The sequence below is a fragment of the Solea solea genome, chromosome 12 (genome assembly GCF_958295425.1).
Source record: "Solea solea chromosome 12, fSolSol10.1, whole genome shotgun sequence".
Lineage (NCBI taxonomy): Eukaryota > Metazoa > Chordata > Actinopteri > Pleuronectiformes > Soleidae > Solea > Solea solea.
In genome coordinates this window covers 21,907,591-21,935,262 of record NC_081145.1, presented here as the reverse complement: position 1 = coordinate 21,935,262, position 27,672 = coordinate 21,907,591, and the positions used below count along the sequence as shown (strand labels likewise).

Sequence of the window (27,672 nt, the reverse complement as noted above, 5' to 3'; positions counted from 1 at the left end):
TCTCTTAACAATTTGATCAAGTTTCAAAAATCATGACGTGTGATTTTGAATTATTGAGTAGTAATAAATGAAAGCCAGTGTGGTACATGACCAAAATCAGACTGCAAAACTGATTCTATCTGTGATCTGTGGGTTTGGAGGTGTATGTTAGGGTGTCGTCTGCATACGGCTGAACTAAACACGAGAGCAGAATGAGGGACGATCATTTTGAAAAACGGAAAAAAAGAAGTGGACCAAAAGTTGAACCTTGGAGATACATTATTATAATTATACATTAATTATATATAGTTGAGTTGGTGCATGGTGGAGATATTGTGATTTAGCGTGTGTGTGTTAGAAGGACACAGCACTGTCTAAAAACCTTGTATAAAGTATGCCTGCAATTTTACCCTGAATGCGCACTCACTCTTGGCTTGAGTGCACACCCAGAGAGGGTACATTGAAGTACCTTGTTATAACACCTAACCTAAGGTAAATCATAATCAAAAGTGCAAGTGCCATTCAATAAATCTTAAAGGTAGAGTTGGAGATCCTGGAAAACCAGTTTGAGCAGGCTACATTTTGAATTTTAACGTCCAAGCCCCTTTCTTTCTTCAGACTTCCTCTGAAGCTCCGCCCTCCAGAGCATGGGAACGCACAATGCTTTTTTCATGAAGAGCATTGGTTTCACACAGATTCACGAGCAATACACTAAAAAATGCTCCACAAAATGATCTCCGACCCTACCTTTAATTGGAAGGTGAGAAAAAAAATTCCGCAATGTTATTTGGTGATCCAAAATACATCTCCCATGACCCATATTATGTGGACCCCACAGCAACACAGAACACAGCAAAAAAAATCTTGGAAGAAAAGCTTTTTTTTTTATCAGTTTGCCACATTCTGTTTCTAAACAGTTTATGTATGATATAGATATAGATACAGCTATAGGAATAGATGTAGATATTATAGCCTATTGCTTTGGCTCTGGTTGCTGGCATCCCCCCCCCAAGAAAGCCGAGTTTTAACAACCGAGTTATAACTTTAACAAAACAGTAAATGCAGCTTGATCGTTCACGTGGGTGAAATAGAGCAGTAAAAGACCGGATGAAAGCCTGATGTTTCAGCGCTTGTACTATTATGGAGGTGTTAGACATTCTTTCCAGACAGGGAATGAAACATAGCCTGTCATAATTCAGTAAAGCGTCTGTTTTCATTTGTCTAATGTGCTAAGTGTTGCATAAAAGCAATAACAGTCTCAAGGTTCTAACGAAGCGTGCGATATTGGCACCATTTTGAAGTGGCAGTAGTCGTGAGGCCTGAGGCCAAGTGCTCCCTGTGGTGTGATTTCTTTTTAACAAATATGATCAGGAGGGAGGTTTGTTTGTTATTGGAGTGCTGAAATCATCTAGACAAGACATGGGACCCACCAGATTTGAGAGGACATTTTTCTGATTATTTTAGCATAGCTTTCTCCCAAGTTATCCTTGGAGTTAATTGCGATGCCCTGACAAAACTTTGACAAATTATGAGAGAAAATCGGATTTTCTTTATATCCCTACTGGTAGCCATGTTTCAGTGCAGCCTGACAAAAAGGACAGACAACTCAATAAATGAACAGTTTGGATACGTGTACTTTATTCATATCTTATTTATGTTTGTTTACATTTATACAAAAATACAGAATACAGTAGAGTTTTCACCCAGTATACCAACCGGGCAATAATTATATTTGCTTTTTTTTTTTTGGCACCCAGACTTATTTCCTGCCTAGAGCCAGTTGATTCACGCACTGAAGTGGGATGGATTGGGATGCTTGAGCCCGAAAACACTGTTTTCTCACTCTTCTCAGACCACTCAACAACAAAACCTACACAGGGACAGTACTTAAGGACAGTCATTCTCTTGACAATGCATGAAATTGCTAATTTGATCGATTTTCTGGCTTCCATCATGCACCAGTCATGCAGAGACACGTGGTCCTCACATAGGACAGGAAAACGGGGGGGACCACATACAGTATTTCACACCTCAGACCCGTTGCGGCTCATAATATTTATTTATTTATTTAAAAGAGCGACATTCGACATGCCTGATAGCTTGATTTTGACTTTACTAGAACTGTATCTCCATCAGAATACTGAGCACTGCATGTAATAGTCTTCATGTAAAAGAGTACATCCTAAAGATGACTGAAGAGTAAGTCTCGCGTCTAAACTGCCATAGATAGTAGGATCTAATATTTTGATCAATCCAAAATGCATTTTTGAGTGTACGTTATCAGCTTCAGGCTTTAATATAACAGCATGTTTTTTTACGACACCACTACACTCAGACGCGTTCCTGTGGGAGGTACCGTCACTATGAACTCCATGAACACCGAGCTTCAGATCTAGGATGCCATAGAAATGATGGCGACGGTCACACGTTGAGCGCTCCTCAAAGATGCATTTTGGGAAGAATAAAGTCATTCGCAGTTCAATACAACAGACAATACTTGACCACACCAAAGAATTCCAGGTATTGATGCTGGACGTCACTGCTGCTTATATGAACACCAATGTGGTATACGTTTTTTTTTTTTTTTCAAACACAGATTTAATTATTTAGCATAATATACTCTCATCTCCTAAGAAAAAAGTCCCAACATATACTCCCATATACACATGAAACAAACATAGTTACCAGCTGATCTGTTTCCTAAAGGTTACATGTAATATGTACTCGTGACATGTGGCCACACATGTCACAAGTTACATCCACAGCAGATTGTTCTGATATGACTTCTTTTTTTTTTCTTTTTTTTATTGTACGTACTGAACATACTGTTTTCCAAATCCTAACTAGGTACAGGTCAAGCCAACTAATCGGTCATCGTGTAAGTTTATTTGACAGGGAGAGAGAGGGAGCGAGAGAGGGAGGGGGGAGGGATTTGGAGATCAAATTTGTTGTGTTACTGTGATGAGATTGGTCTAATCTGCCATGTAACAATCTCTCCGCTGTCTGCTACCACATAGACACGCTGACAGGCCTTTTTTAAATTTACACACAGACTTAATCACACTAATGAAACAAGGCACAAAACCAAGAATGGACATGGTACAATGTAAGACCACAGACATGATAGCGACACAATAAACTACATACAGAAACAGATGTTTGCGTCCTGCCACCTCTGTCGGCCTAATGGGAAAAGGTCACAGCCAGCGTGCCCTGTTCACACTGCTAGCGCTTCCGTGATTATCATCAGTGGTCTCCATATCCATCATCCATTGTCTTTCCCCTAAAGAATTCGCGACACAGAAGGGTCTGATGGATGATTCGCAGAAGCCAGAGAATCCAGTGGAGGTGTGATACAGGGGGTTTGTCTCTGCCAAAATCTCACACAGTGTTTTTATTCAAAAGCATGCGGTTGGTTAATGCAGTCTTACAAGAAAGGCAAGCTTGTCCATATGTAGCAGGCATGATTTAACCAGAGAAAATCTCAGTCCTGGCAGTTGTGAGTCTGCTGTTGTGAGTCTGGAGAGCAGTCAATAACAGGCCTTTCACTTCTGAGATCTCGCTATGAAATTCAGCCTCCTGCTGCTTTTTCACCACCGTTGGACGCCACCAGGAGAAAAGTGTGGAGCCCTGTGTGTGTGACAGAGAGAGAGAGAGAGAGAGAGAGACGAGGGAGGGGGGAGAGGGTTCAGAGCTCAGTGACGGGCAAAAGTTCACAACCAATAACTGTTACTTTTCCGAGAAAATCTCACCAAGTACGCCGAGGAACATTGAAGGTTTAGTATTACACTGTCGCGATGACGTTCAACTTGTTTCTGTAATTGAGCAGAAATAAAGGCATTAGACACTGTCCAACGACAACAGCAGGAGCAGCTAATTGAATGGGAGGCTGAAAGAGCTTTCACATGACAAGAGTCCAGCGGCACATTCAGTGCTTCGTCACGTGGCAGCTACACATGAGAAGATCTTAGTTTCTAGAGACAAAGTGAACCAGTATCTGATACAGTTTTTAATATGAAAAAAGCTGTCAATCAGTGATGAGTGCTGATAGCTGATCTGTGTGCCAATAACTGTTGAAGGATTATCTATGTGTCAGGGCTTGGAAGATGTCAGAACAGCTGATTGCATTTCAGTGCTTCATTTTCTTGTGAAAGTCGCACAGGAAGCCCAACAAATACCTTATTACAACACAGTTAAAACTTAAAAAAATAACAACCTATTTCATAACCCACAAATTGCTTTGTGACGCAGCTTAAGCTAAGATGTGATTAACCCTGAAGCCAAAACTGATGACTGCTGAAAATGGTCCAAACCTCTGATTCTGTTTGCAACAATGAGCTGATGAGTGACGAAAAGAGACGAGAAAGTGAAAGAACGGCTTACTTTTCTGTCGTTTCGTCCAGTGGAGGCGCAGTCCATTCTGGGTCTGAGTAAAGTCCACCTGCTGGGTCCTGCTGAGGATCCTCATTATTCCTCCGTGATCGGATCTGTTTCAGGGGGTAGAAAAAAATCACTTTTATGACGTCCACTGTCCCTGGCTGAATGGTTGCAGCTCTGATCTGCATGATTATGCCAGGCTTGCCTCTGGCTGTCATAAATTCCACAGATCCAAGAGCTTTCTCCCAGCATTAACAAACAGCAATTATCCCTGGAGCACCACAGGAAATTAAACAGATTAGTGGCAGAGGTCAAAGGTCAACTCACCTTCCACACAATCAAGAATACGATGCCTAGAAGTGGAATTAGCAGTAAGGAGAGAAGGCTTCGCTCCACCATCTCAGATATGGATCTTTGTTCCGTGGCTACAGGGACGAAAGCACAAAAATGACATATTGTGATTTTCAGTCAGAGATTTTGAGCCCAAATTGTTAACCTGTTATTTTAGTAACTTAATGAATGAAATCATACATTTTTATCAAACAGTACTTTAAGTGGGATAAAACACAGTGAAGCCATGTTTTTGGTGAGCTCGAGGTCCAGTGCCTCATACAAGCTGACCCACCCCTCAACAAAAACCCTTTCTGAAGTGGGGGAAATCTGACGGGTGTCTGAATGTCAGCAAAAGACTCAACACATTTTTAAAAATGATATAAAAATTGTGCACGTACATGTACTGCAGCCTGGCGTTGAACACACTGGGCCTTCAGTGCTGGACATGGATGATACTGGGAGGATGGAGGAATAAAAAAAAGGGTCAATTTGGAAGAGCGGTAGGGCGGGCATTTACTCCTTGATGATGAAAAACATCATCATCACCCCCCCACACACACTCACTCCCCACAGACAAACACACTCTCACAAAAGATCTGATGTGACCACTCAAAGAAAAGCCAAGCGCTTGGGAAGATTGGAAGATTGCTCTGTAATCAACACGTATACAGTCAGGTTTCGGCCCTTTTCTTTCTTTTCACAGGCACTGCCTGGGGACATCTTCCCTCAGTCCTGTGACTCAGCCGTGTCTCCACGGGCGGCCTTTCTAAGCACTGAGATGGTTTTTATCTTGTAAAGTCCTTGTGAAGACATAATGGTTAAAGATTCCCCAAAACACCACAAGAGATCTGACCCAAATAAAGCCTGTTCACAATAGTCCAAGGAGAGTGGCGACGTTTTCCAAGCGCCCACGACAATAAAACACTAAAAATTGTAGACAGGGTCGTTCAATCCAGAGGAACAAAATGAAACATCCAATCCAACATCCAACCGCCGGGTTAATGGCAACACAAGCAAGCAACACATGAATAGCGGAGGAAATTCAATGGCGTTCGATCTTACCTTCTTGTGTTGTTTCTGTGTATGGTGTAGACGGACAAGGAGGAGGATCACAGGCATCTGAATCTCCTCTATGCTCTGCTGCTATAAGGAACTGTTTGACAAATTCAAAGTAATGTGCTGTCTCCCACTTCTCTTCCCTATAGTGGCACTCAAAATCATACATGATGGAGTCCTGCAGAGACACAAACACAGGACAAACACTCCGTGAATGTTGCGTAACATTGTCCACACTGATGCAGACTTTCCCCCCGTCTGTGTTTTTAGTCAAAATACATTTCACAGATTGAAAGTGTTTGCGGTGTAGTGATGTCACAAGTGGCAACCCACCATGACACCACCCATTGGTTTGTGAAATGCCCATTCTGAAGCCACAAGTCTTAGTATTTCAAGTTTTTTGTTATTTGAAACCACAAATCTGGAAGAGTCAGGGTGGGATTTCTTCAAAAACCAAGGGGGAAAAAAAATATTGGATCAAAAAATATCTACACCATTATAAACATGTGAACCATGTGCATTATAATGCAGGCTTGGTTCATGTTAAAGCTATTGGACTATTGCCAGCAGTACCAGGGCTGTTTTCAGTCATATCATGTTCTAATCTAATCACAACAACAATTTGTACAAATAAATCCGTTGTGGTCTTGATTTAAAATCCCAAGTCCTCTATGACTCAGGCAGGCCCAGACAGGACTGAGTGAAATCTGACTAGTGCACAAAACTACCCAAGAGAGAAAGTGGCATATGCCACCTCATTAAACACGTGAGGACAGGTCTATTGATTATTGCGCCACAACTTACCAGAGAGCCCATTTTGAGTCGCAGTTCTTGGAGCATTTGGATGAAAATGTTAATATCTTTACTGTTGGACGAAATGTTTCCAAACTTATTCGCTAAAAGGTCTAAACTCTCCTCCAAGTAGTAGATATTGAGTTTTACCCAACACATCCCACCCTGGAAAAAAGAAAGAAAGAAGGCATGAGACGGGCCATAAAAATACATGAAGTATTTCATTTCCGAGAAAAGCCTGGTATCTTACCTCTTCTTTTGGAACGAAATTAACTGGAATTCTGTAATCTTTAGGAATATTATGTCTCTGAAAAAGAAAAGAGACAAAAGTGGAAAATCACTCGACAGTGAACAATGAACAACATCACAGTCACACACTAATGTCAAGGTTGGCGGTCCTAATTCGAAGTTTCCAGTTTGAAATGATTTTCTCATGTGCTGCACTTCTATCAGATATGCAAGAGCTGAATATTCTACTTACCAAAATAGCGAGTTTAGAGATGTCATCTGTCACTGTGTTGACGTCAAATTGACTTGAATGTACCCCCAGCGTGATGAACAGCAGTAAATAGACACAGACACGTATCCAAATCTGCAACATCGAAAGGAAACAAAAAGAAATACTTAGGCAATTTATAGCATTTTTTTTTGTTTTCGTGTCGTGAACAATAAACAAAATAACCGACCATATTTCAATCAATAAACAACGACAAGCTCATTGTAACCAGTATCACAGCAACGAGATAAGGGCTCGTCTGCAGACAACAGAACGGCAAATATCACAGAAAGAACAGAGTCGGCAGGAGTCAGGTGAATTCAAAAGATCCACAGTCATAAGCTCATAAACCGTGTCTAACCACCGACCGCACTGACACAGGATGACTCGGCGTACATAAAGCAGCCTTTACTGTTTTGCATCAGCAAATTGGTGATGTGCTGACGCAATACGTGAGGTCAGGGATTCTGTACGCCGCCAGGGCCCGACGCGTACGGCAAAGCAAATGATGTTTGATGTGATTTGACGTCCATAACATCAATACATAACAGATTTGCTTTGCTCCAGTTGCTCGACACGTGAATATATAACGAGCGAGGAGAAAGATTTACAGTGTGGAAATAAAATAAAAATAATAACTGGCAATAACTGGATAACAATACAATAATATATCATGGATATCAAGGATTGCGACAATAGTGTGTCACGTGTGTATTTAGAACCTTAAACCCTAAAAAAATGAAGGCATTTTAACTCAAGAGCCGTCTTTGAATTGGATTATTTTCATGCAAAAGCCTCTTTTTTGGCAGAGAGTGTCCATTTCTTCAGATAAAGCCTGGTTTATACTTGCCGCAACACATCCGGCGCTCAGATTTTTTTGGCTGATATCCTTACGCTAACATAAACGGACAAGCGCCTGAACAGATTTGTATATAAAAGCAGTTCAATAGACCAGAGAGAAAATCTCATGCTTCTAGAGTCTTGGAGGTGAGTTTTGTTATGGAGTAATAACCAAAGGAACACAGGGAAGAAGCAGATGATATCTCGTTAACTTCCTGTTTATCCAGACTAGTTTTTGTAATGTGACACGTACTGAGTACCATGTACTGTCTTGTGTGAGGCTTCAGTTTCCTCATCCTTGAGCATCCCTGGTTCCAGGGAAACCACCTGCCATGACTTTCCTCTACATACAAACATATTTGAACTATAACACCTGCAGAGCTGCTGCAGCGAGATGTGTTGGTTTGTTTTCAAGGATCGCGTAACTTACCACGGCTGCAACTAACGATTATTTTAATAATCGATTAATCTGTTGATTACTTTCTCGATGACTCGATAAATGTCAGAAAATCTTAATCAGTGTCCCTCAAACCTGGAAAGGACGACGTTCTCACGTGTCTGGTTTTGTGATTCAGTTTTAATAACCAGATCATATTCACATTTAAGAAGCTGAGGAAATCAGAAAACTGGTTTTAATTCCTTAAAAACACTCAATAGTTGATGATTTATTTAGTGATCGAATTATAGTCGATTAATCGAGTAATGGTTTCAGCCCTGTAAATAAGAGAGGGCACTGCAGGAAACCAGACGAGGATCAAACAAACATTACAACCAGTTATTCCAGTGAATGGGATTACAGTCAGGTTACTGACAGCTCTTACATAGCTGGTTTGTAAATCTCCTTCAGGCATCAGTGGAGAGGTTGAAAAGTAGACACAAAACTGAGTGTTCATTACTTACTGTTGCCCAAAACCTGCAACACGAAAATCACAGACCGGCAAAGCAAAGACAAATTCCATGCTGCGACATGCACGGTTGACGGCAAAAATGTCTATGCATTCCTACGTTAAGTATACACCTTGGGGGAAGATATGAAAATGACTTTCGATGGATAAAGGGTTTCCTCACCCTGCTTTGTGGTTAATGGTGTCACCACTCTGACTCACTGTCTACTGCTCTGTCCTCCACATGAGGGGCACAGGTGCACCGTGGACAGGTTGCCAGACAATCACAGGGCCAACATAACAGAGACAAACAACCAGTCACTCTCACACTCATGGTTGATGAGTTTAAATTAACCAAAGCACCACACAGAGAGGCGAACCCGGGGCGAACCGGGACTTAGTGACCTTCTTGCTGCGTGAGGCAAGACCACTGCCTGTTTCTTCTTTTTTCACGGTTATCTATTCATGTCAGATCTGGAGCATGTGTTCCTGTAGCCACACCTTCCACACTTCATGTCTGAAAATGTTATGTTCCTCCTCCACAGCTTCCGTGTAACCTCATGCCTATGTGACTTTGGTGACAGAAGAACGCTAGAAAAGGTAGATAAGTAGACACACAGCCACCTGTCTAGACAAATGAAGGTAAATTATCAGTAATATCATGGCTATGGACATGGTTGTGGATGCACGTCATGCCTGACTGGAATTTCTGTTATTTTCTGGTTTAATCTCAAAACCTCGTGTACAGTCATTCAATCGAAATGGGACACATGACACATGAAAAAGCAAGGACAATGATGCCAACGTACTGATAAGAGGGAATCTTTAGACCGTTTAAATGTCGACGTGCGATTGTGAAAATAACAGTTAAGGATTTTAAGGGTTTTTTCATAGAAGGAAGTTTGACCAAATATCAACTTTTTGTGAGGTGACAAAGGCGAACTGAAACAGTAGTTAACAAGTAACGAGTCATTTTTGAAGCAAAAGGAACCTGACTCTGATTTCCTTCACTCTGCTTTCATTTCTGTTTTCCTTGGACCTGGACACGCGTGCTACTGTAGAGGAAAACGTAATCTGCAACCGACATGTTTTGACATGCAGAGGATTAAAAAAAAAAAATGCAGCACTGTTAGAACTGGGTTCTTGTTTTTTACTCACACGCATTAAAGGGACGGAATTGCACAAGTTTGCAGGCAGCATGCTTCCAGTTGTCACTGTTGATAAACACACTGCCGGTTGATAAAAAGAGAAGTTCCAATATTGATTCCATTCTCATGGAAATGCCTGATGGGTGGGGGGGTGAACCTGTATTTTGGGAGCAAAGTGATCTGTTTGAATGATCAGTCATAGTACTATCAGTTCTGGGGCGGGGGGGGGGGGAGACTCATTTACATGTGAAAGAGGAAAGTAACACTCGAATAATACAGTTGGACTGTTTACAAATCAAAATTGCAACTTAAAACAACACAATTAGCAAATCGACAAAGGCAGCAATTGCATTATCCTTGCATTACAGTGTAGTATTTCATATTTTGCTGGCACTTCCTCCACCTTGATTTAAATTCTGTAGTTCTATAAATAAACGTTGTTATGAAGCACGATTTAAATCGAATTGTTCAGCCCCAATATGGCCTCTTTGTCTAGTTCTTGCTATTACACATGCTGCAGCAGTGTGGATATACTGTAAGCCTTTTTACGGACATAAGAATGAACACCATCTCCTCTCTAATCTGTCTCTATTATGCGATTGATTTAAAAACCAGTCAGTGCCCGTCCCCTAAGCTTAATATAAATCAACACATGGAACTCAGTGGGTGTCATGTGTTCTGGCATTTGAACCAGTACAACAGGATTTTATAATCCTGTTTATTTAGGCATAGGTCACAGCGACATGTCGTTCTACTGAGAAGTGCTTACTGAATTAGTGATCCATGATTGCTACACATGCGAATTCACTGTTTACAAAAACATCTTCCACTGGCAAACAGAAAACAATAAGCAAGCAATGTGTGTGTCTTGTGATTCATCATTTCTGCCTTGGCCTCCTCCGGTCATGGACGGATAATAGCGGTTCAGAAAATCAAAGGTACCCCACGTACAACAGGCAAACCTCGGCACGTGTCCAAATGAAAGATTTTAAGAAAATGAAAGGCCAATGTAATGTAGAACAGACAAGTCACAACTGCATCTTTGTCTAATTTAAAGTGAAAATTATGTCATTTTGAGAACTTCCAGACCCTGACCCTGTTTACTGCTTCAAGGGGAACTGACAGTGCGGCATCAAAGCTAATTGTGCAGCAAAGCTTTTTATGGATACACCAGAAGGGCTCGGGACAAAATTAAACAATTCCATTTGTGTATCTAGTACTAGTTTCTTAGATCTGTCTCTCAGCAGCTCAGCCGTTTGTGTTTAGAGCACCAGACAGTCCAGCTTTTCGACATTTGTTGTGATCTTTTTGAGAGACTCAAACCCCAAAGCAACATGTAGTCAATGATGTTGAGTTTTTCCAGCCACAAGGCAACAAAACCAGCCAATCACACAAAATGGAGGTATGCAAGTGCTTGATAATAAACAGTCACCAATGACAATTGGGCAGTTATGGAAAGAATGATCAGGAAAATAAACCGGGAGCTAAACATGAAATGGCAGGTCATGCATATATACACTATATTGAATATGAAATTTTAATAGTATTTGGTGTTTCAGGGTGGGTGTGGACAGTCGCGACTTCATCTTCTCGTCACATCAAATGTCAAACTTGAAATACAATGAACAGCCTGCCAGGAGTTGACAGACAAAACAGTGGCATAATTACAATATCGGGAAACTGCATCTCGTGCGACAAAGGAATTTCAGTCGTTTGGAAACACAGTCAAAGCAAGCAAGGTAGTTCTTCTGAAAGCTGGGTCTGTGGTTTTAGAGGAGCTGCCACTCCCTAACGAGATCCTTCTTAATCATGCATATACTGTGACATTACACAATCTTTTTCACATTTCTTTTTTAAAAAGTGCAACTGCTGACTCAGCATCCTCTTCTGCAAAGCCACAGCGTTGATTTGCTCGCACCGCTCATGTTGAACTTTCTCCACGTGCGTGCTCGCCGCGTCCTTACTTTCATACCACTCTGTCGGCACATGCGACACTAATGGCTCTGTAATTACCGCGGCTGCTATTTAAAGGACCACACTCTATAGGGTCTACGGGAGAGCTGTAGTAGAAATGAAATATAATTGTCATAATTATGCGTTAATTGGTGCCTTATAACCTGGAACTAATGAACTTTTGATTTGAATGAACTGTCTGCAGAGGCAAATCTTTCTTAGGCAAAAGAAGAAATTTGCTTACTTAAGCTACTTAAGCCACAGAATAAGTGACATGCAAAGGTTTCGTGTAAGAATGTCATGAATGAGTTTTGCTTGATACATGTGAAGCGTGTTTCTGGATACTGGATAGAATGTTCAACTGCATGAAAGTGTTTCATGTGCTTTAAAATGCATTTTTCAAAAATTGTTTTCCGCTGCTGTTAAATCCTGTTTCAAGCTCCGGGCAAGAGTCGTCACTGACTTGTGAAGAGTCGCTAGTAGACAGTGGAGAAACAACTTTCCAAAGTCCAGTTTTATTTGTTAAACCAGTTCATGCGAAAAACAAGAAAAGCACAACATTTCTGGATAATTCCCAGTGATTGTTATCCATTGCATCAGAGCGGCTCAAAGCACAACTTTGCTTGTAATTTTCTTTCTTCAAGGTCTAAATGCTATGCGAGGTATTGGCGAGAAAAACAACTGCGTCCTGAGTTTGCTAATAACAAAGAAATACAAAGGAAAAACCGAGGTGATGCATCAATTGTTCCATAGTCTATTTATTTTTTACGTTTTACTTCAATTATAGTGACATTAAAGCATGCAATTAAGTAATTTGCTCGGTCTTCATTCTTGGAGCATGCAAAAGTAGAATACAGTATATCAGTTGTGATTGTAGTTTCCACAGCTCTTTGACTAAACTATTATAACACAATGAACAACACAGAGACAATGTATTGAATGAAGATAGAATGCCTGCGAGCCCGCCCTCCCTCATCTCATTTTTCACCGCCACTTTGAACTCAAGGGATCATTAGCTTGAACAGACTCTCCAGACCACCGGCCTCATGGTCCTGTCAGCCACATAATCTCATAAAAGAGGACCACGCGACCTTGCATGACATTAGCCTGCCCTGGCAACATGCAGCTTGTCAGAGAGACGGAGTTTTGAGTCATTAGACCATGTGATGTGTCAGATGTCGTAGAGCTCATCCATGCTTTTTGTCCAAGTGTTTTTTGGGTGTTGTGGGGATTTGGTTTAAAAAAAAAAAAATAATCTATTAATAACATTATTTGCAACACTCTGTACTTTTTGTCAACATTTCCACCTTCACATTGTTAACTGACGAGAAAAAAATGTTCCCTGAGCTGGATCTTGCATTCGAATGTCAATATTTAACATGTTAATAAACAAACTGCAGATAGAGGCCATCGTAAAAAGAGAAAGGACCTGAAGATAAGACTCTAAAGAAAGCATTTCTTATCTTGAAGGACTTTCAAGACTTCTATTGTGATCTTGCAAAACATCTTGTTAAACATTGCCAGGATGAGGACGGTAGTCATCGGCAAACCCATTACCTTGAAATATAATACAGCAATTAAAATATGACTTGTTAAACGTATTATGAGGCCTTCAAATGGTACAAGAAAGCTTTGATCGTCAAGCGGCTAGAGCTCACTTTAAGAGTAAATCATATTAGTATTGGACATTCTGTCTGCTGAGGCTTCTTTATAGCAGCTGGCAACTAAGAGAACCAGTATCACCATAATGGAGTGAGGCAGTTATGGTGTTTTATATCAATTCAAACAGACTGGGACAAATGAACCTGTTTGAAAGTCCAGCAGTAATAACTAGGCATGGAACGGTACATGGTTTTATTGTACATTGTAATAAAAAAAATCTATTTGTTTCTCGCCAAAACGTATCCTAAATGATTCCACTGTTTGAGATCTAACATGGAACTTTTATAAAAAGCTACCGATAACAGTGTAGTAACATTAGTTACTGGTAAAGATTTATCCATATTTATTCACATTTTCCGGGACGATTACGAGTCAAAAAGGGTAGAGTTTGTTTACAAATCTAAATATATATATTTATTTATTACCACAATATAAAGTATGGGGATTTCAGTACATTTTAGAGCAATTTTAACAGTTTTTTAAACAAGTTTTTTTAAACAAGTTACTCCATAAAAACTGAGTTTTTTTTAGATGTCCAAGCAAGTGAAAGCTTCTAACAGTCAAGAGTGTATTGACATTAACAGCAATGTAACAAACCACTATATAGCAGGTCAACTTGAAAGGCTTTGGAGGCACTGATGTTTTTTCTCCTCTCTACATTCCAACTCTGATAACTAAACTCCATTACTTAGAACTAATTCGAAACCATTGCTATCTTTCTAATGATCCAGAATGAACCTTTAGGATGGAAGACCTTATGACTTGTTTGAAGCAAATTTAGTTAACCAAAGCTAAGTTCCAATAAGTGTCCCACTTTCAGGAAGACGGCAGTGAGGCAGCAAACACAATGCCTGGATCGTAAAATTAGCCCATTTCCATGAAAAATTAGGCCTGTGTCTGTTGTGAAAATGGGGGTGGGAATTGAGAACTGGTTCCAATCGAAAAGCAGTTGTTAATTATTTGACCCATTGGAATCTTATGCCTTAAAGCGTGTTCATTGCTTTTATTAATGTCAGGATGTTTTTCTGATAGTTGCGCAACCCTGAGCAACAGCATCAATTTTATGTGAGTTGTGATGGAGAAGAAATGGTCTTTAATAAGATAAAGTGGTAAAAATGGCTGAAATATGCAGAAACATCTTTCTATGGAACGAGTTTGGATTCCAAACATTCCAAAAGTGCCACAGCCTTACAGCCAAGCAGCCTGAGTTATATCTTGTTTTTCCCCTAATCTATTTTTACACTGTTTTCATAAAACACTTGATGTTGATGCTAAAGAACTGTGACACTCTAGTTATTTTTCCCACAGGCAGAAAGGGGATGAATGAATGAATGTATGAAATTATGAATGCCTTTTTTTTAAAAAAAAAGGTAACATAATTATACCTCACCGCATGTTTGTGGGACATACAGTACGTCAACATTATCCAACAGGGTTTGTGACCTGACGTGACCGTTTTGGACGTGGTGCTGACCTTATCTGGCCAAACCTGATCTGATCAAGCCTGAGACTGGATTGGTGCTTCCTTATATGCAAAGCAGGTCGACGCTGGTTCCAAAAAAAGAACTAGATAGATAGATAGATACTTTATTCATCTCACAGAGAAATTCACACTAGGGAAGTATACGTTCAACATTAATGAGGACTGTGTCGACTGATGCCTGCTCTGTTGGTGTTCTGTTTCTGCCTAATTCAATGAAACAAAAAAGTGTGGCAGTGTTACAAGGATCTTTTAATAAAATGGCATGACACGGAAAGCTGGTGTCTGCTGGTGACTCCTCTGTCCTCTGTGTAAAGCCGTGCAGATCTGAAGAAACGATCAACAGCTGAACAGACAGAAGGTCAAGATCTCGACGTTAATTAAACGGCCACATGTTCAGCGCTAAAGGCTGTACATGCTTTTTTCGCTGGCTGGGAGTCAATGGCTCATTTACTACGAACGCGAAAAGATTTTGTCGTGTTTGTGATAAGGCATGTGTTGCGGGGAAAAACAGGAAATAAGCACATTTCCAGAAATCGCTAATGAGACCAGACATCACAATGGCTTTAGTGAACACCCAGAGAAAAACACCCACTGTGCTACACAAAGAGATTGAAGGATTAGCGCCAACCAAATGTCGCAGCCTTCTAACCAAATATTATCAAAGTGTCAGGGAGCCGCGGAAGATTAGAGGGTTTAATGGCGAGAATATAATCACAAAAATCTTGCAAAGAAAACAATGGGAACAGAGAGGGAAAATAATCCCAGGGCACATACACTAGATTCCTTATCCAAATTTGGGCCAAGAAAGTGTCCTTTGGCTCAATGAGATTTAGTCGTCCCATATTCCCAGTGAAGAAACTCCTCCATACATGTTGTTATAAATGGAACGGTTGCGTAATCAGATTACTGTCTGTGAGACTTGTCTTGAGAGTCTCGCTGTGTTGTAAAGAATGAATTGCGTTGCATCCACTTAGTCGGCAGAAACTGCCTTTCTCACTGTGAACTTTCAGCCTGCTGAAGACTGAGACACAGATGTTAAGGTTGTGCAGCTGCATTTTCTAGAGAATGCATTAACTTGCTTCATTGCTTATGATTTGTGTGCCTCGAATCTCTTAGTGCTACGAGCAAATTTGAAAAGAGGAAGGATCTAGAACAAATGCCCTTGGAGACCAATACCCAATGGTGTTTTCCTTCAAAAGGAAAAGCATTTTTTTTTATGATCCCCTCAGTGGCCCACACAGTAGCTTCCCTTACTATGTCAACAAAGAGTTGCAAACATAGATGTGGTTTTTATGCACTAAGTGCAGGAAGGGAACTTGGCCTAGACAACAAGGAAGAAAGTTGAGTTGCACAACAGCTTTAAAAGATTCTTTTTTTTTTCTTTTTTTTACTGAAACAAGTTCAACTACATTTTAACCTCATCTTACTCCCCAGTCATTCAGATTCAGATTCAACGTTGAGATCCTTGTCAGAGGGATATAAAACCATTTGGTATTGACACAAATGTGTTGTAGCAAATTCTATCTATTGTTTAATTTGACATTTTCTATTTTAGTGTACAGATGCACCGCCTTTTGCAGCCCTGGTCTAATTCCAATCTGTTTATACAAAGATGCTTTTTTTTTTTTTTTTTACTGACACTGTTAATGGCACGTGTTACAGAGCACTCACATGTACTGGCGCAGGTGGCTCGGTTTCTTTTTACATAATGTGATTTATCTTGGCATGCACTTGTGCTGGAATATTTATGTAAGGTGATTTGATTACTAAGAGCTTGTGCTTTAATATATGCTTAATAGGATTAATGCCAGTGCTGCTACACAGAACTTACATGCAGCACAACCTAAGAGAAGCAAAAGGTCCTTAATGCAGATTGACAGCTGGTGATGTCCCATCTGCAGCGACTATCTCCAAATTCTTTAGTTTTGTTTTTTTTTGTGGCTAAAACAAGAACCTTGTTTTAACCACGTGAACACAGAGGTCCAGTATTAATTCATGAAAGCATCGACACAGTGAATGTTGCCTGAATCTGCCTCAGGGTGTGGACCGGTCACATCAGTCCGATACAACCTCTCAACCTGTTTGCAGTTACTTTTACTTTTACTAGCACAATGTTGCTGACCGCCTCCATCTGTTATCTGTAATCACTTCCTGTGCACAGTGTGGGAATGTCGCAGGGACACACAGGAGCCGAACACCGCCAACCCAGAGACTCGCACAGAGTTTATAGGCTATATGTTTAAATTTAAGAGTTACATTTAGATTTAAATTAAGCTACTTTATTTAAAGGGGACAGTGTGTAGATAAAACAATAGAGGCCCTGGTATACTTCCACGCACATGCCTCCCACACCAAAGTACGCGTCGCATATCGCGGACCCTTGTATACTATACTATACTATACACGTCAGGGTCCTGTAGTATCTGACTTCACCATCGGGGCGCGGTAAAAGCAAAGGGAATAGGACACATTCCTACCAAAGAAGAAGAAAACAATGCTACTGTATAGCTCCCTTGGACACGTCTGGTTGGAGCGGCTCATCAGCTGAAAGGTCCGTCGGGGTGTCGGCCGGTTCGAGGCTCAGATGACTATCCTTGGCGACTGCTTCTTCTGTTTTCTAAATGTTTTTTTCTGCTTGGTGAGCGGGGGTGGCTACTCCACCTACGATGCGCGTTGGGTACGCGTGCGCTGTGCCCGGAGGTACACCAGGGCCTTCCCATTTGAAGCATTATACAAGATTAGAGTTTACAGCTAAATTGCAACACAGTTGAGATTAGCATAATTCCAAATTCACATGACAGAACCCTGCCTGGAACACCTGCAGGTAAACTTGCTTGCCTGCATGGCATGCCACCAAGCCTATGAAAGCCACTGCCAAGCCAGGGACAGGTGCGGCTGAAATTGAAATTCCTTTCAATACAGTTTGTCAATATATATGTATAGACTGAAACTTTTGGTCAGCAGAGGCCTATAACTGATGGATACTAGTTTTACTAACACAATAAAAAAATATCACTTATCCAACTAATATCCATTTAAATGAATCATCATTTTCATTTGGCCACATCTGTGTGGGCCTATGTGGGGCTGTTCCAAAACATGAGTCAACCTCACTGTAACTTTTAATGCAAAGCAGGTCCTTAAAACATACTTAAACGTTTTACCTTTTACTTATATAGAGTCTGGCAGCCAGCCTTAATTGAATTTGTCTCCCTGCAGTTTCATACACTCATAATAACATATAAAGGTCTCTACTCTCTAACATAGCATTTTGTACTTTGTATTAGCACTGCTGCAGTACTGTGCACCATTAGGCCATAATTACATTTGTTTTTATTAGTAACGCTATAATGACCATACGATGTGGAAATGTGGAAAGACTTTTTGACATTATATGATCGTGATTCTAATGATTCAAATTGAAGTCATGCTTAGACAGGCAGAATATTCAGTTGAAATGACATGGCACTAATAAAAATATCCACAGGTCCACATGCTCAAGGAACCCCATGCTTCGAATAATAGCACGAGTTTGAGGCAATATGCCAATTACACAAACCAGAGGCCTTAAACGGAACCTGAATACACAATTGAATGAGACTCATAAACCACAGGATGACGACTGTGCTTATTAAATGTTTTGTCGCAGAAAGGGAAACGGTAAATCATCTTCATCCTGCATGTATAGGAGAGCAATAAACTGTTCCACTCAATTACTCCTCATGTGATTTGATGTTTTCAAATACTCCCAAGGCAGAGAGAGAGAGAGAGAGAGAGCCAAACAAGGACAGAGTTCGGAGGGTCCAGAGCGGCTTCACACGACAAAGCACAAGGTTTTTTTTCCTGTGATCTGTGATGCGCCACTCGAGGATACTGTGGAGGAGAATATTCAAATGCACACTTGATGCTTCTGCCGAAGTGGTTGCCTTGGTTTCTAACATTAGTGGCTGCACTTTCTGCACTCTCAGTGAGTCAGTCGTATTCCCTTAGGGCAGACGAGGAGCACACCACACAGGGGAGAGCAGTAAATTGGACCCGATTCACACGACGTGAGCTGGAAAAAAACTTCTGTCAATTGTTGCAGTTGAAGGAATAAACTGATTCAGGGAAGGTTTCATCTAGGTAAAGACCATTTTCTTAGATTACCTGTCTTGAAATCACACATTTTCACTATTACAGTGAAACAATATTTAGGGAAGAGGCAGGATGTTTATTGATCATTTTTCAGCTTTTCAGCAGTAGGATAATCGAGTGATCTGAGAGAGAACCTGACAGAAGCATAATCACTCAATCGCTATGACAGCATTGGTAACAACTTGGCACGGGATGACGCAAATCTAAATATTTAGATTCTAATAATATCCTTTTATCTGTCTGTGCTATAATCAAATAATCACAGCGAGACAAGAAAGCGGAAGCAGACAATAAACACACCAAAACACTGATGATGTGACCGTTTCAGCCTCGAGTCATCTTTCATGTGGGAACCATGCTTATCTTTAGAAGGGGCACACCTGTCCTAAGCTCCTAAGATGACACTCAACAAATCAACTTTTGTTTTTAGTGATCCTGCAAACTATAGCTATACTATAACTATAGAGGCATTTCAGCATTGTCTAAAAGCAAACAGGGACTGACAAATGTATCACGTTGGCTTCTGCTTCACACTTCACACAACGCTAGAACCCTAGCACCCAAACCCTAGAACACACCCATCCGCCTGGCTCCGGCACTGTGTCATTCATGTGATACTTACCATGCTGTCTGCTTGGTGCAGAAACAAGCCCGAAACCCAAAGTCTAATAAATCTTTAAGCCACCCCAGCCAGTAATTTCAAGCTTTGCGTGCCAGCTTCAGAAAGGCCTGCAGGAATTCCCTCATTGACAGACCTCAGAGTGTAGTGACAGATCGACATCTGTAAACATTGTTTTTCAAACCCTCGACATTACTCAAGTATGTTTCCTGTATGGTTCTAACAGCAATATAGTGTCAATTTGACTCTTTATGCCAAGAAAAAAAAAAAAAAGAAAACACTTAACCTAATCTGACACGTTTCAGAGGATGACTTCAAGGCGCTTAAGACCACGCATTAACATGCATCCTGACTAGGGAGTATGGAATATTCATGGTGAAGAAGTGCAAGTTTTACAGAGAATATAACTTTTCTAGATTCATAATCATCCCATCATTACTCCTGAGGCCTTTCTGCGTGAGTTTGCATGTTCTCCCCGTGTGTGCATGGGTATTCTCCTTGTTCTCTGGTTTCCTCCCACAGTCCAAAAACATGCAATTTGGGGATTAGGTAAATTGGACACTGTGAATTCTTGTTTGTCTATGTGGCACTGTGATGGACTGGCGATCTGTCCTGGATGTACCCCGTCTATCGCCCTATGTCAGCTGAGATTGGCACAGCTCCCCCCCCCCCACGACCCTCATGTGGAGGATACATCGGTATATGGATGGATTACTCCTGAGTGATGTGATCCCAAGGGGCTCAGCGCAAAAATGAACCCAAATGTGGTCTTTCTGTGGGAAACATGTGCACACACGATTTTGCACGTGTGGACACAAATTTGTCCTCGGGATGAAATCAACACCACCTGCTCAGCTCATTGCCTCCGATATACTGCAGTGGTTTTACACCTCTCAGGTTCCATAGGTTGATTTATTCAGGGAAATTGCTTCAAAATAGAGCCGTAGACAGCCATAATCAGCAACTTTTCCCGAGGCTCTGGTTCCAGAATTAAATTTCACATCAGTACATTTCCAAATTGTCTTTCAGAGGGTCCTTATAAAAAGAGCGTTGTGGCTTGAGACAAGGCTGTCCAAAAGAAGTGAATCTAGATTGTAAACAAATGTGACTTTAATAACTGAAAAATAAATGAAAGTGGTGCAAAAGGCTAAGTTGCAATACTCAGCACATAAAGAGTGGAAGAAGTACACGGCCATTTGGCCATTGCGGACGACCCCTTTCCAGAGATTTCTTCTTGAAAGTGCCTTTTTTGTTCGTATAACGTTGCAGTATATAGCAGTTTGTGTCTTGCAGGCATGTGTATGATGTTTACAGCTTGTTCGAAAAAAAGGCTGCACTTGTGGTAAATTGAATATAATGCCGAACAGCTTGAGCATGGCGGGCTAACGAGCTAACAAGATGTTTGACAAACGTTAACAGCAAGCTCAGCCGAGCAGACATGTCGCCACTATGCCCGAGGACTGTGGGGAGTGAAGCATTTCTCCTTATACATTTCTGAACATGCAGGTGAAATCAGACAAACTCATAGTCTCATAGTCTCACGTCTTGTGGTGTGTTAACAATAGATGGTTAAAATTATAAAGACTGCTTATACTCCTCATTTCTCGGCAAACGGAGACAATTTGCGTGTGTATTTACACACAGTATGGGGGGGAAATGAGATCAATTCAGACCTGTGCATGGTGGGTGAACCCCACCTTTTGCCCTATGTCAGCTGGAATAGGCACCAGCGGTGGCCCCCGCGACCCTCATTTGAAGGTGGTAGACGGCGGATGGATGGATGGATGGATGGATGTCACTGCAGGAATCAACTTAAAAGACCTTCTCTCTCCTCATGTTCACATCTACAGCAGGATGGTGTAAAAGAAGTCTTGTCACACAGCTGGCTACTTTCTATCCTTCTCTCGAGACAAGACCTTAAACATCTCCACTGTTAAAGCAATTATTTAATTTAAGGGTTTAGACAATAACATACTCAAATGCTGCCTGCCTACAATGAATCAAAATAAAATAGCTTAACTCAAACCAAATTGATTATAGGTTTAGCAATAACATGTGACCTAGGAGATCAATGGGACTGAACCTCCTCAACTCACACAACGTTGAACCGGTGAACTGATCATCATGCAGTAATCACATGGCTAATGCTTCCTTTGTTAATAAGCTCTGTCAGAGTCACAGATGTTGACCTATTGTCGGCGTATTATCTAAATTACAGGATCTCCAACGGTTTTATAGACAGAAATGTGTAAACCGCCGCCCCCCCAAAAACATGTGTTTATCATTTCCCTACATGTTGTAGCCATGAAGACGACATCTTCGGTACAAAATCAAACTGGAGAAAAGTATTTAATGCAGCAACAGCACATTAGCAGGCGACCACAATAATGTGGCAGCGATGGATCTCATTAAACACAGACTGTTTGGCTCAGGGGAAAGACATGGAGGCAAGCGTGAGTTTGTAATCGAGTGAATGAGTGAAACATGAGTCATATACATATGTGCCAATGTGCAGCATTGATAAATAAACATCAATCCCTGGTTTAAAATGTCGGTTGATACAAAGAGTTACGTTAGTAACTGTCGGAGGTTCACTGACTCGACAAAGTAACATAAATCCCCGCTGGGGAGACGATGTTTACAGAAATGCGACAAAGTATTAAATGGATGAATGCAAACTACGTTAAGTGAAGAATGTTTTAATATGAGATGATCCACTTTACATGAGCTAATAACTTGATTCACAGCAGCAGCAGCAGCAGATCCTCTGTCTGCATTAGATATCCAGCACAGTAGCACACGTTTTGGCTCCAACGTCACAGTTTGTGTCTCCTTTAAGAAACTACGGCTGTGTTTTGGCAAGAATCTGGCAGCACAGGGACACAATGTATGGTGATATTTTGGGATACTATCAGCCAGGCGCGAGGATTGGGATTTTAAAGAACAACTCTCATAGCAAAAATAGCAATGTTGTACACTTCACCAAAACAGTTTTCTTTTTCCTCGTGAGTGGAGAGAGATGCGAGGCGTTGAGGCATCGCCCATCACGTGGGAACGTCGTTTACAAATTCAACATCCTGTGCTAGTGAAGAATACCGGGGAAAAGTTGACTGACATTCTAAATAGACTTCTATTCAAACTTGTAACCGGTGTAATCTATTCAATATGTTGTTACTTCTGATTTGTCACATGTGCTTTTTTACAATTACAACTACAGTCTTGACCGTGTAACGCGTTAAAAAGTGATTTATTCAATGACAACATACATTATCTCAAGCTTATGTACGTTGTAATTTCTATTTGGAAACGATCATTTGTTCAGCCCATTTTCTTTACAATCACATTTCCTTCCACGAATAAATTCAGCTGTAATTACCGTCTGAAGAGTGACAAATCAAGCTTACAACCCCTCCCCTTCCACTGTGACGGAAATGAATGATCTCGTTTCTCTCTTCGTGCTTGGCTTTTTTTTTGGTTGAAGAAATCAAACAACAAATCCATTTTGAGGAGCACCAATAAAATCAGGATGTATTGCACTCAGGGGGACTGTGGACGTTCTCGGCGGGCCAGATGCCGCAAGCAACACAGGAGCGGCAAACTGAGCGAGCAGTAAGCCTGTGGATTTACAGCCTCGGTTTGAGTCCCGACCATGTGTGCATCTAAATCATCCTGGGTCCGTATTCACTTCACCTGCCTCATGGAAATGGACAAATAGCTCAGCCAGTCAGTAACCTGCGAGCTATATATCATCATAGAGATCTGGCCCAAGGAAGCAAACGGTTGATGAGAGGATTTCTCAAATGTCACCTGGCTTGCCTGGCTTGAAAACTCATTTACTGCTGCCGCAGTAAATCATGGTTAGTTAGCTGACCCTTTCAAACAGTGATCCCACTGTGGTGACTTTACCAAGACCCCCTGATTGTGCCCTCCATGCAGAGCAGTGAGGTGAAGTGAAGGCGCAACATTCCTACCTTGAGGAGGCTGTGTGTCTCTGTGTGCCTCAGGAGGGACATGGGCAAGGGCGGGGGTGTGTGTGTGTGTGGGGGGGGGGGAGGGGGGGGGGGGGGGGGGGGGAGAGTACATGTGATGTCTTCCTAAACTTCTCACAGAGCCAGGCTGCTGCTTCCTCCAACACAGGCATCAGAAACCTAGCGCTCCCTACTGGTGTCAAAAGATCTGGAGAAAGGGTGCGATACTCTAGACATGCTCGACCACTTTCTCCCTCTCACAAACTGTTGCACATACAAGGGCGTGTGTGTAGGAATCCTGTGTGAAGATCAATCACCGGCGTCGACACCCGAGATAATAGCACCACAATTTCACACGGTTAAAAGCCTCAATGGGGACTAAATATGCAGCACTAAATATGCAGCAGCATCCTTGGGGAAATAATATCACAATTTTCACTATAAAGTTTTACAACAAACCCCATATGACTACTATGGAGAAGCAGGGGCGCGTCCCTTGTATATATTTTAAATGTGATTAGGTGAAAGCACAGATAGCTGTGGCACAGACAGTAAATGAAAGATGAAAGGTGTCAGATAATCCAGTCAGGCATGCAGCCCCGCTTACTGTATAACTTCATTAAGAAAGCATAAATGGAAATTCTGCTCAGAATATGATTACCAGAAATATACCCACCCGTCCTCCAGAAAACTTCAAAGACTTATATTCCCCCGATGCAAACGCACACAGACACACAGACACACAAACACAAAGCTGTGTCTGTATTTATAGAACTCCCATACTTTTAATTTGTTTCTTTATCTGACACAGTGATTAAAAAGAGCTTAGGTTGCAAAGCAGAATGAGATAGTGGTTAGTCCAACCACAATACACAGGGATCAGTTAAACATCCTGTGGGATGTAATGTGGGTTAAACCTGTCTAAATTTAGTTAGCCTCCCGCACACACATATGCACAAACCCACACACGTGCATAAATTATATGCAAACCAGTTTCCCACATATTTCCTATACAGCATCATGATGTCCTGCAGCCAAATGTGTGACATTCTGTGTCTCCTTATGATGGGATCACAGGCTCCATTCCATTTCCAATTATTCCTGCGTTATTGTACCTGCGTGCTCGGTGCTCGTGGGTCAGCGGGACCACACCCAGCTCAGAACTCGGCCTTCAATGTGATGAGAGGGAAATCTGTCAGACAGAAGCCAAGGTTGTCACAACCACGTCTGTGGTGGTTCCATAGTGTGTGTGTTTCCAGGAACACGCGCACATGGCATTAACGCGCGCGCGCACACACACACAAACACACACTAATATTGTTTAAAAACATTTTTTCTCATTCTCTCTTTTTCTCTCTCTGACACACACGTAATCAATTAAGTGACATTTAATTTGAATTGTTACACTTATTTTAACAGTATCTTCTTCCTTTCTCTCGTATCTGTCTCCATATGGACACACACACACACATACAGGGAAAACAGTAACCGCCGCTGGTAAAGAAACTGTCCGCGTAGCGCGATTAATTAAAGCACGCAGTGCAGCGCAGCGCAGCCGGTCTGTGCGCAGAGCAGGCGGCTGCTGCCTGTTTCCTGTCCTGAGCCACCGCCGGTGGGTGGTTTGTGAGAAAGGGTGAAACACACACACTGTGATCAGGCCCTGAGCTCACATTAAACAGATTCTTTTACATGCGAAATGCGAGTGTCACCCTGCACAGGTGGATACACGAGAGTTTAGAGCACCAGGAATTACGCGCGCGCAAAAGAAGGCGAATGTACACGTGTGTTTAGTCGAATTATAAATCCCGCAGAAAGTTCACCGTTTCAGCTTGGACAGAGTGAGTTCGGCACAACTTCATCCACGACATGTCTCCGACTCAGAAGAAGAATTCAATAAATGAACAGTTGCGCGGCAGAGAGAGAGTGGTGCACGAAGGCGTTTTGACCGGGTGACGCTGTTCCAAGTGGTATAAGGAAAACTTGCTGCAGCGGCACAACGTGTGCACAGGTGGAGCATTCTGGAAAAGATGTCCAACTCGCACTTACAAATCAAGTCCCCTCTCACTGTCTCACTGTCTCACTCTCTCTCCCCGTTGACTCCATTCACAAGCGAGGACTCCAAACCACAACGTGCCACTTCCACAAGGCTTCTCCGCTCAAGTTGGACGACTCCGAGCAGCAAGAGCGTGTCCCTCTTCCCTGCGTCACGCCACGGCGCAAACTTAACTTATTGTGCAAAACAAGAGAAAACAAAACAAGGCACTTACTTTTGACTTCTTCATATGGAACGACAGGAGTAAATCCAGTGAGTGCGAAAGCCTATTTTATTTTACTTCTACGGGGAGGAAAGGGGCTGTCATCATCTTGTGTGCACATATCCAATGCCTAAGTCAGTAGTATCCAAGCAGAAGAGGGCGGGGAAAAAAACACCTAAAATGAAGCAAAACGGCAAAAGAATTCAGACTATTAACTTTGCAGCCCGTAAACTTATGACGTGTGGCATCTAGCCCATCTATCTACAACATAAATCCAGACACTGAGGGCTCGCGGAGAGGGGCAGCTCGGAGAGGGGCAGCTCGAAGAGGGAGGGAGTTAAGCCTTTATTTTAATGATGCGTAAAATGCAGTCAAAGTGCCGCCCTCTGACGAGGCGTAGTAAGCAGAGGTTCACTTGAACACCACAATCACCGCCACTACTACTACAGTCTAACCATATAAACACATGAGTCAGAGGTTCACCGCTCACTTCGTTTGTTACCTATAGGTTTATACGCCTGTTATGACCGTCACTTCATTTTTACCATCAGTTCACAATGAAAACATTATTATTGTCATGCATTTTTATATATCATATTCAATTACAGTACATTCAGAAGGAGAATTTACCACAATTTAAGAAATATTCCAAAGACGTGTGTGTATTTTACTGGGAATATTTGGACTAATTATTGTTTAATTCGAGATTATAACACATTTCAGGTTACAAAATAAAAACAACAACAACAATCATAAACTGTAGTGCATATCATGATCAGTTTAGAGGATAAGTCCAGAATCTAGAAAACATGTAGTCTAATACTATGGAATATATCATTTAAATGCTCAGTTCAAAATCACATAAATAGTTGATAAAGTTCACTTTTTTGCAGGATACTCTTAATGCCTATACATTCTGGTCTGGCATGATGAGCTAAATGATCACAGCAAACGTTATGAAGATTCAAGCACAGATGAATGACACATTTTGGAGAGGAATTCTAAAATAAAATACCAAAGTAATGATATTATAAGCAAGTGTAGCACTGACGTGGTTAAATTCCTTCTATGTGCTGTTGAATATGTCCGCCACAGGTTGGCAATAATGGGTATAGAAATATGAAAAAGAAGACACATTATTGTCCATTATTGTGGAGGATGTTCAACAGCACATGCTAATGGTCTTTTTCTGCCAGTAAAACATCCAGAGGCTGCTTTAAAAGGTCCAGAGACAGATGCTCTTCACAGCAGTCATGTAGGTCCGGGAATAAAATATGATGGGTGTCAAAGGTCTCATGTATGCACTGTGTTAAAATGTTCTTTTTGTTCTCAAAAATCAATCAGAGTTTTGTCAGTGCACCACTTATCTGTACCATCTCCAGAAAACACTGATGATGATAAATGATTTTCAGTCACCACGGTGAAGCAATGCAAAGAATGATATGCAGTATTTTCCTTTGAGTGCAAGCTAGATAATGTTTTTACACGATGCGGCTGTTGAGACTTGACTGCAATAGAGACAAACTCAAAGTATCCCTTGCTTGTTTTCCTAAAATTGCTAACAATTTGATTTATTTTAACAAGCAACTGCTTGTGGCTGTTGTCCCTCACATTCAAAAAGAGCAATTCCATTCAATTTATTTGGATAGCACCAAATCACAACATACATTATCTTAAGGCGCCGTGTATAGCA

At 41.4% G+C, this 27,672-nt stretch overlaps 1 protein-coding gene across 1 annotated transcript; it reads right to left on the bottom strand.

Moving 5' to 3' along the window:
- Positions 1-2,019: 2,019 nt before the first annotated feature.
- kitlga (kit ligand a) lies at positions 2,020-26,298 on the bottom strand. Its single transcript, XM_058646394.1, has 10 exons — positions 25,992-26,298; positions 7,019-7,129; positions 6,788-6,844; positions 6,550-6,702; positions 5,752-5,923; positions 5,088-5,144; positions 4,684-4,781; positions 4,363-4,466; positions 3,732-3,794; positions 2,020-3,609 (listed from the first exon to the last, which is right to left on the bottom strand). The coding sequence occupies exons 1-9, from the start codon at positions 26,004-26,006 to the stop codon at positions 3,764-3,766; spliced, it is 798 nt and encodes a 265-aa protein (XP_058502377.1). The 5' UTR covers positions 26,007-26,298; the 3' UTR covers positions 2,020-3,609; positions 3,732-3,763.
- Positions 26,299-27,672: the final 1,374 nt, after the last annotated feature.